Raw genomic sequence first — 14,768 nt, 5'->3', positions numbered from 1 at the left:
TGTTAAATGACATATTGAGATCATTTTAATAGAACTTTGGAATTGTGAACCATTTCGACTAGACAAAGTAAGAATATGTAAGTCAGATAAAATGCAGAAGATAGCACAAAACCTTCCAGAAAGGTCACTTCTTATGATTTGGGAGGCCATCACAGAAGAGCCAAAATCAAAATATTTTTAAATTAGTATTGTGTCATAGGATTCCAAGGATTATTTTACTAATAATCTGTATTAAGCTGAAGTACACATTATCTTCCCTCTTCTTCCAAAAGGTTTTGATTATTTGGACATACTGGAAGATGTTTTGGTATAAGTAAGATTCTTCCCATTTCCATTTGTGTATTCTCCTGAAATCTCTCACTGCTAAACTATGACACTATGTTATAGGCTTGAATTAATCATCTTTTTTACAAATGCAATTCAAATATTGCTTTCCACCTTGGGGGTTTAGTAGTCAGTTCTTCTAGCCTCTAAAGACCAGGGCCTAATTAATTTAGTCACGTTAGTTCTGAATCCTGTAAATCATCTCAGCATTAGATGTTCTTGATTATTCTAAAGAACTTTTATAAATCTCTCCTAGTTTTTTATCTATTTCTCCTTCCACTCAGGAGATGCCAACAGGAGATGTGTTCTTATTATGCCTTATGAAAGTAACTTTGACAAACAGTTGACCTAGCCCTTTCCCTTGTGCACAATAGTCACGATCACACCTTAGTCCCTAAGGGAGGTTGGGCAATATATGCAACATGCACCAGATCCTAGATTTTTCTAGCATTATAAGTGGATGGCTCCTGATATGGATCAGGACCAACCTGTGTTGATTTGGAAGGGGTAAATCTTCCCCACCCATTTGCAACCACTGGAGTGCCCTTCCCCTTTAGCTCATGGTGTTTGCAACAGGATTTTAACATCAATGGCAAGAGAGGGAAAGCTTAACTCTCCTCAGTGTAGACACAGCAGAATATGCAATTTAATCTGTAATCAAAGCTACTTCACAGGATTGTGTGTGATGATAAAATAAGGCAATCCTACTATTGTGAGCTTCTTTGAAGAAAGGTAAAACCTTCTTTCAGTTGAGTGGTGACTTCGTGGACTTGTCCATGTAATTTTCTTTGCAACAATATGAAAAGTGGTTTGTCAACTGCCTTTTTCTGGGATTTTTTCCCTCCAAACTTTTAAAAATAGCCTATAACCAGGTCATTTCATAATGGTGTCCTATCCCATTACTAAGCTGATTTGACCACACTTAGCTTTTTGAGATGAGCTAAGGTTATGTGAGTTGATAGAGAGAAAAAATGGAATACAAATTACAGGAAAGCTGAACTAGAAAAGTGTTGGGTGCAGATCCTGTACATAATCTGAGTGGCGTGTTAAAAAAAAGCTTCATAACACAATCAAAATCTTTTGAAGAAGCAGGAGAAAGTCCTGAATTCCACAAGTCTTAGGTAGTAAATACAATATACTATAAGTATTGGCCTATTGATTATTGTACTTTATTCAGGTTTAGGATTTGTGTGCTTTCAGATGATACAGTTGTCCTACACTGTTTCTTTCACTAGAGTACTTCTGTAATAGAGACCCTTTCAGATGTGGGCTACAAGTTTTCAGAACCTAGTACAAGGGATTAGGCTAAAACAATCATCTAACTGCATTTTGCGTTCCTTTAACAGTGCTGTAGAATTTGTTTCAGCCAGAGCATGACTGCAATAAAGTCCTAGAATTGCAGAGATGGAAAGACTTAGGGGGAATCAATGATTTCCCCATTATGATTGAGGAAGGCATAGTTCTGACCAAAGAAAACCTGAGGAATATATTACCATCCTTAGAGGGATTTTTTTCTTCTTCTTTTGTGCACTCTAATTTTATATTGCCTCACTAGGTGACAAATTGCAAAGCAAAAGAGTGCTTTATATATATATATATATTGGAAGATTTATATCATATCATTTCCCTATTTCTCTATAGGTCAAAAGAGTTGCAATTCTTAATTTGTGTGCTTGAAGATTTCTGGATGATATACCAATCTGGTGGAACTGCACTGCCCGTTGATGTTTTAATCATTGCTATATCTTGCAAAATTACAGCAAGATCCTCTCTCTGTTCATGTACTTTAACTTTTAGAGAAATCACTGTTGTTTTTCCAGCACATGATAATCTCATTCTCGGATCTTCTCTTAGTGCCGGATTTATAGCAATTAGAGCTATCTGATTAGATGACATAGAGCACCTGCCATGATTGTCTGCTAGAATAAAATCTGGAGAGGATGAATTATTATTTGATTTGAATAGGATGCAGCTTCTTAAGTGCTATTTAACTCAACAGTCTTTGAAATAAATGTGTATAGCTTTAAGGCAGACGTCACATGATGTCGGGCAACGTATCGGGACAGTTTTGCCAGTGCCGGCAATGGGGTGGGCGCGGCTTCCACGTGACATGTCCGGCCCATGGACCGGCAGTTTGACATCCCTGCTTTAAGGCATGAGTTAATCTTAACAATGAACTGATTGAACTAGGTATATCACTTGATATTTGTATTTGAGAGCTAAGTGATGGGCTGTCCCTCCATAAATCATTTTGGAAAACCCTAGTTAGATTTCTTACTGCGGTCCCTTTCAGGATGTGCCCATCCAACACCTTTGTAGCATTCCAGAAGCAATCTGCTTCTCTCTGTTCACATGGCATTGAATCATCATTTGTATCTGTTCTTATGATTTAATAAGATTTTTGGGTTTGCTCTGGTTTACTGAACTTGGAACAAAGCTGGATTATCCCTAAGGACTGTTTGCAATGCTTTTCAATGACCTGTCTTGCCTCGCCATCTGAAGACAACTGAACTAGGGTTCTACAGTTTTAAGAAAATTCAATGGATCTGACTTGAGTAATTTTCTACAGCAAAGTAAATGTCTTTTTTCCTTGCCTCAAACAAAACAAAAGAGGGGTTCTGGGTTTTTCTATGTGCATTTGTCATTATTGGTAGAAGAATTGAACTCACCTGGTGATGATATATCAGAAAAGACAATGCCCAGCCACAAAACTGTATAGGGCAAAAATCAAGGAGAAGAGATTGGGCAAATCTTTTAGAAGGTATAAGAAAGCAAATTGAAAACACTATTGAAATAAATTGGGCAGCATATACATTTAATACATTATAGCTGGTCGCATAGTCAGCCAGATGTTTAGACTGGATTTGCATTTTTGTCCATCTCTTGAGTTCTTCCCAAGGACATAGCCTAGGTCCGTGGTGGAGAACCTATGGCACGGGTGCCACAGGTGGCACACAGAGCCTTCTCTGTGGGCACATGCACCATTGCCCCAGTCCTAGGCCTTCAGCTGGGTTTTATAAAACCTTTTTGCTTTAGACCTCCGCCGCCATGTGCAAAAAAAAAAAAAAAGGCTCAATCACTCAATCAATTTCAACTTCTCACAAGAAAAAAAAAAGATCTCGCAAAGTTGGAATTGATTGATTGAACTTTTTAGTCCCACCCAGTCTGTCGTTACCACTGCAGCCATGCCCACCCAATGGGCCATACCCATCCAATTGGCCACACCCACCCAATGGGCCCCACCCCACCAGAACCTGGCCTAGGCAGATGTTATTGTTTGATGATATTAAAGGTATTGTTTCAGGATATAAACTGTTCCAGCTAAAGTTGCTTTTTACAATTGACCAGTAGTAATTTTGTCAATGCTGATATTTTCAAGTGGTGCTCTACATGTTTTGGCATTGCATCCAAGGCACCTAATACTATTGAAATTGTCTTTGCTTTCTTTTGTCAAAGTCCTTCTACTACTATTTGCAAGTCATTGTATTTTCTGATTTTCTCCACTTCTTTCTCTTTTCCTCTACTGTTTAATAATTATTATTATGTATCTGGAAAGGAAATAATGTTTTTTTTTTAAATAAATTTTATTGAATAAAAAAGGAATTAAAAACATTGAACATGGTAAATCAACATTTGACAGATATCTCAGTCCATATTTACATTAATTACAAATAAATCTCTTAACAGTAACATCATTCTAATCTCAATCTTGGCTTTTCTCATTACAATGACCTCCGTTTTTTGTTTTTGTTTTTAAAGGAAATAATGTTTTGATGGGGTGTCAAAAATAGTCTGCTCAATTGAATGATCTTAAGCTAAATGGCACAATTTTGCAGTCAAATGTGAACCAGTACAAACAAAATAAAGCAAATGTTTTTGATTTATTTTTACTAATAGAGCCTTGCATTTCTTTAATGTTTCCAAATTTCATATTAAGGCAAAACACACACAAACATTTCAAGTTCAGGAGCTCTTCACCAGGCAAAATGTTGAGCTTGAGAACCTGTGGCTAATGCTGTAAAACAGGATTTTCTTTTTCCACATTTGTTTCTTTCTTCCTGGCATTTCCCAGTGCCTGGAGGATGGGAAACCAAAAATGCAACTATGAAGGAAGAAAGGAAAAAGAGAAGATTAGTTTTACTTTTTACAAAACAAGAGGTTTTTATTTGGTATCTGTTTCCTAAGCAGAATTGAAAAGCTAATGAAGAAAGAAAATTATGAGTGGACTCATTTCAGGGAGGATGAATTCTAAACATTTCTTCTCCTTCATCCTTCTGGTATTGATGGAGGAAGCAGGAAGAATAACCTCAGACACATATGCATTTCAATAATGTCTGTAGGTATTTGTGCAGAGACAATATCTACGTGAGTCAAAACATTACTTTTACAATAGAGAGATAACCAGTGCAATGTGGGTCTATGACCTGAGTAGCTTCCATATTTATTGAAAAATATGTGAAGATTCCCTTTAGGGCAATCTTGGGGAGAGAGAGTAGTATTGATCCTGGCTTTATAGATAAAGTATTGAGGTTGCTTTTTTTTGGTGGATTCTACAATTACATTCTGAACAAAGTTGCACCAACCAGCATTGCATTTCATGTTATTTACCATTTACCTTTGCAAATGAATTAAGTTTCCTTTTCATGTTTTTCTTGGAGAACTTGGATCTTCTGTTTAATAATTTTGTGTGCAGATACTTTATCCGTTTCATGTCTGTGCTTGGAAAGAATGCAGTTGCCACTAATATTTTAAGTTGTGTGAGTGTAGAAGTCAGAAGCCCCAACACTATTAGAAAGAACAAAATAATTCCAAGCTGGATCCATATAGTAGAGAGGGATATCTCTGGTTTGGGAATGCAGTTCTCCTCAAAAAGAGGCATCTTAAAGTAAATGGTCTTGTCAACAATCTCCCCATTGTTCAGGATGAATTTAGCTGCATTTTTCTGCATAACGGAAAATAAAAGATAAAAGTTATGCCAAGATCTATGCTGATCTTTGAAATGGCTACTACAAAATAATTTTAAATAAATTACAATGCACTAACAAAGGAGAATATTTGTAGCTCAGGGTTGAAATAAGGGTTGATCCTTGGTGCTTTCTGAGCTTGGTTGTTTTTTTGCAGCACTAGCATTGATGATGTTACCTAGTTTGGATAATGAAATGTCTGCAAGAAAACAAGTAAGCTCAGAGAGCACTAAGGACCCCTCAAATTACAATGCAATGAGGAGGTTTTCTCAATAAGATGTTTAGTTTATTTTCCTGCAACAGGATATTAACAGTCTCTTAACTGTCTGGCCTAGACCATAAGCCATTAGTATATCTTTCACATTTGGCAGTAGATGCAATATTTGGCAATGCTAAAAGCATCATCATCTGAATTATGACCCTGAATAAGAACAGAATAATGATGGAAAGGGATTAAAGATCCCACTTTCTTGCCCCCTTGATTCAGCAACGATCACCTATGTGCTTTGAATACAATAGGCAAGAACCTGTGAAACAAACTCAGATGGTTTCAGGAAGGAACAAGATTATCAGAGGGCTAAAATAGTGTTGCCTAAAGAGATTGAGGGATGGCTGGTGGGGGAATTCTGGGAATAGATTGTCTATTGGTGATGTTGCTTTGGCACTGCCAAACCCTATACTGAATCAGGAGGAAGGAGACTTAAATTGCTTATTCTTCTACACAGTCCCCCTCAGTAAATATTTGCTGTCATACTAACTCTGGAGTTAGATGCTGTGTTCTGTGATTAGAAGCAGGATCTCCATAAATTTGTAAAAGGCTTCTACATGACCCTCTAAAATCTAAATTAAGATGGTTGGATAACCATTTTTGAAGGAGGTTTCCACATAGAGTCTCCTTTCTGTTATCTTGAGCCCATAGCAGAAGCCAGCTTGTTTCCATTTTTTCAGAACTGAAACTGACCTGGCATTTCCCACTTTTTCTTGCAGAAGCCTATCTATTTGTGCAATGTCACACTTGGGCCAATGACCTAATAGAGGTTTGAACCTGCCTGGCTCCTATTAGTCACCTCAACAATATGACTGCTGGTCAATACACCATGCAGGGTGTTCTGCCAATTTAGTCACCAGTGTTGCTGACACATTTCTGGCAGGGAAGGAAGAACACTCCCAATTCAATCATATGCCAATGTGGTTTTGACATGTCACATAGATGTCAGTCTCCAAAACCAAGGAAGACATTGCTGAGCTTTTCTGAACAGTTTCCTTTATTGTTTCTCGCCTATAGACAGAAATCTTACCAAACTAAAGAAAACTACTTGGATCATTAAGTATATATTGTGAGAATTCCTAGGGAGGAGCTGCCTTAACATTCTTTCTCCCAACCAAACAATCTAAACTTCACTGTCTCTTATTCCTCAGTACTCCTTCCCACATGGGAATCCAGACTATCAATGATTCGTACATTTCTTCCTGTGATTGCAATTGGCTGTATAGAAAGTGTCTGTTTGTACAGTGCTACTCTCTGTCATTGTGTGGGTAGGTCATGAGATCTGGGAGATCTGGGAGCTTCACAGTAAAACCTCTCCTCCTTTACTGAGAATCTAGGAAACACAATTCAGAGGATGCTGCCTCTAGTGTGTTAATCCAGTGTACCAGATGCTTTAGGAGAAGAGAGGGAAGCATCCTTACAGTCAGTAAGTCAACGGATATAACTCAAGTCCCAGAAACTAAACATTTAAACCCCAAATGGAGTGTGACCAAAATATAAACAAATGGTGACTTAATTATTCCTTGCCAAGATATCATACCAACAGAAAACAAGGAAATTGGGGAGGCTGGCCTCAATTTTTTCTAGCAAGCAAGGAACACAATGTGATTTCACAGAATTTGAAGACATGCAAGAATGTTGTAATAGTAATAGTAGTAAAGTTGGAAGGGACCTTGGAGGTCATCTAGTCCAACCCCCTGCTCAGGCAGGAAACCCTACACCATTTCAGATAAATGGCTGTCCAGTCTCTTCTTAAAAACTTCCAGTGTTGAAGCATTTACTGCTTCTGGAGGCAGGCTGTTCCACTGATTAATTGTTCTCACTGTCAGAACGTTTCTCCTTAGTTCTAGGTTGCTTCTCTCCTTGATTAGTTTCCACCCATTGCTTGATGTCACTGTGGGCAGGGTGATGTACCCTGCCCACAATGACATCATGACATAGGCATTTAAAAGAGGGGCTTGTGCGGTAACAGTAGTAGTAGGTGGGTCTTGCCATATTTTGTCCCACTTTGTTGCAGATATCTCTGAGAGCTTTTCTTGCTTCACTGCGAGCTCATCCAGATCAGATTATGATGGATGGTTAAATCCCCCCACTCTCGCCATTGGTCAGACCTTGCCTCCTCCTCTCCCAGTTCCATCCCACATGAAGGATAGCAATTTGTGGAGGTTTTTCCCTCTGGGGATCAACCAAGGCTGCACCTAAACTGAATGATGATTAGATATCTATAAGAAGCCAAATCTTCCTTAGACAAGATCACCATTTTATTCTCTTTGAGTGCCAAATGCCCGTTGAAAAAAATCCTTGCCTGAATATATGAGGGCTGGATAACCAGCACACTTCTCCAGCCTTGTGCCTTATAGATACGTTGGACATTTGGATTAATAGTATGATTTCCCTTGGATAACTTTGTGATTTATAGTATTTTCTAGCATCACTCAACCATAGTTGGGCTAAAGTAACAGTAATGAGGGCAGGTGGCGTGTGGGGTGAGCAAGCAGTTATAAGGTCCCAAATGAAGAAGAACAATTGCACTAAGATATGAAAATAGAAAGTAGCATTCTGGCAAAGAAAAGAGAAAAGACAATTGCCAGGAAAGATAGATATTCCTTTCCCATCTTCTCCCAACTGCTGTGAAGCAGTAATGGCTGGTACTTACAATGAGGTATCATATCTACTGAGAGCCAAAGGTTTGCTTTTATATGTATAATTTCCAGTGTCTGAGATTCAGAGGCTGGGATGATGATATCATGCAGAGCTGAAGTTTTCCCCTTACTTAATTTTTTAAAGCTTACTAAAATTGCTGTTTTATGCATGCAAAGGCTCTCTGAAAGCTTCCCAGACTTTATTTCTTTGGCTTTCTGTCAGAAATCAATGGGAAATTATGCCATCAATATTTCATGATTTGCTGACCAATTTATATAGCAGAGTCTGGATGAAGTGAGGGCTGAGCGCTCCCACCACCGTCCTCCTGCACACAAAAGGCAGACTGAACGGCAGAAGTTCCTAAATCTGGGCTGCCCTGATTAAGAGACTATCTCTGTCTCCAGGCTTCTTAACAGATCCATTTAAGTGGAACTAGCTAAGAGATAAGACCCAAACAGCACACAGAGGGTTGAGTTTTGAGTAAGTGCAGCACAAATGGGCCTCTTAAAGTTTTAATACAAATATAACCCAGATTTGAACAGGTACTATTCACTTTTCAATAACTGGTATTTGAAAGAACTAACACTTTTCAAGTTGCTCATTAATTATATGTCATCGGGTGAACAAACAACTCAACTAGTTAACAATATATTTTTGTTCCTGATGATGATTTCCTCCCGCTCAGCAATTTTAGGAGGTAGGTGTTAAAAAAAATCACCCCGTTAAGGAACATTTTACCCTTTGGGTGAGAATATAATTGAACCGTTCTATGTTTCTGTTTTTCCAAGGATCCTTGCAACACTTTGTTTTGTTCTATGATTTCCAAAATTGTGGACAGCTGAGATGTTTACCACTTGTGGATCAAGCTTTCAGAATGAGATAGCCAATGGTCATGATTTTTGTTGAGTTTGGTGATATTCTAAAAGAAGAATGAGAGGTACTCAAAATATTTTAGATGGTTATTTATGGATATATTGATTGAATTTTATATCTTTGGGTGTGTATGTATGTGTTGGGTATAGGAATGTGGTGAGCATTAGATGGAAACAAACTGAATGTGGTGAGCATTTAGATGGAAACAAACTGAAGAGTTCCAATAGAGTCACTGTATCAATAAGATGAGCACAATAGAAATAGGTTAGGATGAGCCAGGTGAAGAGAATCAAGAATGTTAAACCTCCTACAATCCCACCAATACCATCAATGCACACATATACTGTACTGTCATTATCTGATCAATATGATGGTCATAGAAAGTTGCAATATCCTAGCATTTCTTCCTTCATTGTATTAGACAATTCAATGTCTAATTAAACATACATTGGACAATTTTGGGCTACAGCTCCATTCAATTCCAACAGCAGAGCCATACTAGGCTGATCTAATTCAACATCTCAATATTATCATATTGGAGAATAATTTAAATAAATGTTTAAACAAAGATTTTAGTTCACAGCTTAATTGCTTATTTTTTCTGGCAACCAGCCACTATTAACATTCATTGTAGGTATACAAAGATTGTTTGTGATTGATCAGTGAAAAGGAGCAAAGACTTGTTTAGCTCAATAATTGTCTCTTGCAGGATGTTTACATTTATGCTCCTCTCCTCTAGCTATATGTTCCAAAATTTGTCATACAATGTCTCAAAGAAGATCTTGGAAAGAAACTTCTGCTTTTCTGTCTTGAATAGGTGTCTTTAAACCTACTTCAGTTTTCCCTGCCTGGTGTTTTGAGTTTATTTTTTTGTTGGAAGCAGGCCATTTCTCTTATTGCTACTTTCTCGTACATTTCTTTGAAATACATTTCTCTTCACTCTCAGAAAAGCCCTTTGGAGTAGGGAAAGACAGAGAATTTTCAGAGAGATAATGAAAACCAAACAAATCCCTTGGCTATTCAGAATTAAACCTTTTAGAATTTCAGGGATGTCTCCAAGGTATGGTCAAAAAAGTTCAAGATCACATCTGCGATGGAAGCTTTGCCTGTTTTTTTATGAACAACACACAGTATCATGGTCGACCTCTTCATTCTTTTGACCACACCCTACAGACAACTTTTATTACACTAAAAAACTTTATTTTTCACTGGAGATAAAATTAGCTGACATATACATGGAATAGTAGACATTAAGTTGCCTTGTCCCACTGTAAGGTAACATTTATTATATTCTTCCCTATTTTATTGTAATTGGAAGATAAGAACCAGTTACATCAGTGAACCCAAATGACTTGTTTGCTGGAAAACATACGTTTTTCATAATTGCTTCTTGTAAAATAATTTCCTCAAGGGTGGGAAGAAAAATTATTGTTCAGTGCTAATTCCTTTTTTTTTTTTTTGCTGTTTTATGGAGTGCTTCAATATTTCAGAACTGTGTGTTGGATCACAGTTTTATGTCAAATTCAACATTTGCTAATTTTACATATGTATTCTGAATTATTATCCTACTTTTTTCTAAGAAATCAACACAACCTACAACAAACACCACAAACATAAGTATGCAAAACTGGAACTTTTCCAAGTTTGAAATGGTTATTCCCAACCATTTAGGAAGAGTTCCTAGCTTAAAATACTTTCAGAAGGATCAAAACAAGCAGGGCAAATATTTTGCATACCATCAGTCACAACATAATTTGGGCTGAAACTAATCCAAAAGCATGCATTAAGTTCAATAAACACATGACTACAGCTAAAAAGCATTTTCAAAGAGTCTTCTGATAATCTATGCAATGAACTTGAAGTCAAAAATATTTGAAGGAAAAATTCCCAGATGAAAAATTTCAAGTGGTGTTTGCAACAGTTATATTTTAAAAAATCTATTTACTCTCCTTTTAAAAAGCAAGAATGTGAGATAACTTGCTGAGAGCAAAGCAAGTGAGCAAACAGAAAAATTCTTAGGTTGTGCCATTGTATCAGAGAAACATTTTGATGCCTGCTGAGAATTATTTAGCTTCCAGAGTTATGAAGTGATTGTGTGTCCTTAATATAAGGGGTTGCGCAATGTTCCAGTTTGCCCAATAATTGGCAGGAAATACAGGCCATAAATCTGCTGAATGCTGAGTCACTCATCACTAGCAAGCAGATCTGAAAACCTCAGCTGAAAAAAGAACATTTCTAAGTCGTATGCCTAGTGCCTCTTTGAGAGCTAGCAAAAGAAGATATATTTTTCCTTCCAGCAGCTTCCGGTAGCTCATGGGAATTAGAAATAATCTGGTAACAAATCTATTGGGGTTGACTTTAGTTTAATATGAAAAAGATATTCTCTTGAATATATGTGAGCCTTAAATGTTAATTTTGTCTATAGTTAACAAGCTTTTGGCTTCTTGGTCTCTGCTTTTTACAGTTCCAGCCTCTGTTTTATGGTCAAGGAATTTATGTAGATCACTTGGCTGACAATGAAGTTAATAAAATCAATGTGGCACAGTGGTTAAGGGGATAGGATTGAGACTAGTGAGATCCAGGTTGTAATCAGTTATGGAAACTTAAAAAAAAAGGAATGGTTTTCCCTGTCCAGTCATGTCTGACTCTAGGAAGTGGTGCTCATCTCTGTTTCTTATCTGAGGGAGCCAGCATTGTCTGAAGACACTTCTACAGTCATGTGGCCAGCATGACTATACGCCACACACAGAACACTGTTACCTTCCTACCCAATAGATAGCAATAAGTGATACCTATTTATCTACTCGCTTTCGCATGCTTTTGAACTGCTAGGTGGGCAGGAGTTGCTTGGGTTGTGAACCTGGGCTGTCAGCTTTCCAGCTGACAAGCTCAACATATTTAATTGCTGAGCGATCACACTGGCCAGGGAATTCTGGGAGCTGAAGTCCCCACCTCTCAAATTTGCTAAGGTTGAGAAACACTGCAAATCTAGATAGCATACTAAAAAGCAGAGACATCACCCTGCCAACAAAAGTGCGTATAGTCCAGGCCATGGTTTTCCCAGTTGCAATCTATAGCTGTGAAAGTTGGACCATAAGAAAGGCTGAGCGCCAAAGAATTGAGGCCTTTGAACTATGGTGCTGGAGAAGACTCCTGCTAGTCCCTTGGACTGCAAGGCGTTCAAACTGGTCAGTCCTAGAAGAGATCAACCCCGACTGCTCTTCAGAAGGCCAGATCCTGAAGTTGAAACTCAAATACTTTGGCCACCTAATGAGAAGGGAGGACTCACTGGAGAAGGGCCTAATGCTGGGAAAGATTGAGGGCAATAGAAGAACGGGACGACAGAGAATGAGATGGCTGGATGGAGTCACTGAAGCAGTAGGTGTGAACTTAAATGGACTCCAGAAGATGGTAGAGGACAGGAAGACCTGGAGGAACGTTGTCCATGGGGTCGCAATGGGTCGGACATGACTTCGCAATTAACAACAACAACAACAACTCTCCTACCTTATTGGGGTGTTGGGATAAAATGAAGTTCATCCCCACACGTCACTTGAAAATGGATAAAATACAAATATTAAGAAACAAATGCATACACAGGAAGAACGCTACACAAAGGATCTTTTACCCCAGTAAATCTCCAAATTTGGGCAATTTAAGAAATCACTTATTGAAGAAACTAAAAATAAGCAAAGTGCCTTTATATTGGCTGAAGTTACAGACCCTACTTAAGCCAGCCAGATAAAGACAATCCCATTGCATTTTCCATACCTTCTAAAATTGAGTTTATGATTTTCACTTTCTCTCTCTCAGGCACATCAAACATGCCTCATGACAAAACAATGGTTGCTTTCAGCTGCCTTAAACATCAAGCTTGGTGTTGCTTTTGCTTTTGTTTAATATTCAGGCCCTTCAAACCTTGGGGTTTTTTAAAATGCCATGCCTACCCACCTCCAGGTTTTTAATCCTATTTTTTAGCATAATTTTATTCTGTACAAAATCTGTATTTGAAGCAATATAAAAAGTGCTGCACTGTAGCTAAGATACTTACATGGTAATACAATTTGAAGTGGACCTCTAGCTCAGGGAAATCATGGAGATGCTTGCTCACGGAAAAAATGAGCCTGTAAAGCAAATAATCTACTGCTGCAAACAGGACCCAAATGCAAAGGTTAGCAAGCACAGGGAGAAAAAAGCGTGCTGTGCATTTCCTTTCTTTAGGTGTTTGGCAAAAAGATGGTACCATCGAGTATACATTTTTTTCTTCTTTACTCAGGGGCAGCACTGAGAGCTTTTGCTGCTGCCATACTTGTTCATTGTACTTGATGAGCCCTCGTGTAATGTACGTATTCTTAAACTTGATGGTCTGTGGGCTCAGGAAGTTTCGGATGAAGAGATACGTCCCAAGCAGAACCAAAATTGTCCCCAAAAAAGGCAGCACTTTCTTGCCCAAAAAGGACTGTAGAGCTATTATGGAGGAGATCTGGCTAGTAATGTTATGAATGCCCAGTCTTGTTTTTTCCAGCTGCAACTTCAGGTTTTCATCTGAAACCAAGAAAGACACATTTAAGCTGTCACGCACCACAAATAGATGTTCTGTAATCTTCAATTGACTGTAAATCCACCGAATTGCTTTAAGATGGGTGAGGTTAAGGAAAGTCCAATTCTGGGAATCGAGAGTACAAGTCACACTATCTGCCAGCTGCTTCAGGTTAAAAAAAATATTTTGGATGTTGCCAGCAACCACCATAGCAGTTCCAGCAGCAATGAGAGTGTTTCTGCCTTCGCGTAATCCGCAAGATAGAAAGAATATCACCACAAAGCAGCGAAGAGACCGGAAAAAGTACAGATTTGCAGACAGGAGAATCCATAAAATATTGACTGTGATGATAGAAAGCATTGGATAGTCCAATAGGAAGGAATACCCAGGTAGAAGCAGGAACAGGTTTGCTATTAAACTGATGGAGGTGCAAAGAGCAAAGAGGATCAGCTTATATTTCCAGCTCATCTTCCTCTGGGTCACAAAGAGTTCCCATGATTGCTGGAGAAAAGTGACAAAATCCATTTTCTTTATACTTCAGAGATCCAGTACATTCACTTGGTGGAAATAAAACAACAACAAAGGAAATTAATCCTTCAACATAGAGCTTTATTCAGGCCCTTAATAAGCATGTAGCCAAATGATTGCTATCCTTGGCATATGTAGCAAGCAAGCAAGCAGCTCATCTCTATAGTTTTACCTTGAGGCAAGAAAATGACCTTGATTTCCAGGATCTTTGTTGTGATTTCATTGGCTGAGGACAGTGTTTCTCAGCCTTCGTAATTTTAAGCTATCTGGACTTCAACTCCCAGAATTCCCTAGCTAGCATGCTGCTGTTCTAAATACAATGGAACTCGCTATACAGATCAAAACTAAAGCAATCTTGCAACTTGTAATTAATTAAGCAATTATAGACAAGCTTACAACAGAGTAAGCTTGATTAGGTCCACTGACCAAATGCAATTCACACTTGAAATTGTATTAATCTTTCCTAGAAAATAACCTACATTGCTCACAGTGGACCTTGTTTCAGTATAGTCACACAAAGAAAGATTGTACAATGGAACTAAAAGAGAACCAAAATGTTACACAATAGCAAGGAGCCTCAAGCAAAGCAATAAGTCTAACTTCCTACACTGTAGAATTTTTTTCCCGA

At 38.1% G+C, this 14,768-nt stretch overlaps 2 protein-coding genes across 4 annotated transcripts in view; one reads left to right on the top strand and one right to left on the bottom strand.

Annotated features, from left to right (window-relative positions):
- Positions 1-3,247, top strand: part of DPYS (dihydropyrimidinase) — a 49,723-nt gene extending 46,476 nt beyond the window's left edge. Inside the window, exon 10 of the mRNA XM_039328923.1 lies at positions 1,966-3,247. The gene's annotated coding sequence lies outside the window, so the exon portion shown is untranslated. The remainder of the gene's footprint in view (positions 1-1,965) is intronic.
- A 721-nt stretch (positions 3,248-3,968) lies between these two features.
- LOC120301495 (dendrocyte expressed seven transmembrane protein) overlaps positions 3,969-14,768 on the bottom strand; it is a 32,906-nt gene continuing 22,106 nt past the window's right edge. The window contains exons 3-5 of one of the 3 annotated variants that reach the window (XM_039328878.1): positions 13,124-13,617; positions 4,940-5,266; positions 3,969-4,426 (exon numbers count right to left, since the gene is read on the bottom strand). In XM_039328878.1, coding sequence (XP_039184812.1) covers positions 4,334-4,426; positions 4,940-5,266; positions 13,124-13,617 — 914 coding nt within the window. In that variant the 3' untranslated portion in view covers positions 3,969-4,333. Of the gene's footprint in view, positions 4,427-4,939; positions 5,267-13,123; positions 14,255-14,768 lie in introns of those variants that run through there. The other 2 variants (XM_039328876.1, XM_039328877.1) reach the window with 2 other exon arrangements.

Source organism: Crotalus tigris, unplaced genomic scaffold (assembly GCF_016545835.1).
Source record: "Crotalus tigris isolate CLP2741 ecotype Arizona unplaced genomic scaffold, ASM1654583v1 scf7180000024384.25900115:4084858, whole genome shotgun sequence".
In the NCBI taxonomy this organism is placed as follows: Eukaryota; Metazoa; Chordata; class Lepidosauria; order Squamata; family Viperidae; genus Crotalus; species Crotalus tigris.
Note: the sequence above shows the minus strand (reverse complement) of the source record. Positions and strands in the feature narration are given on the sequence as shown.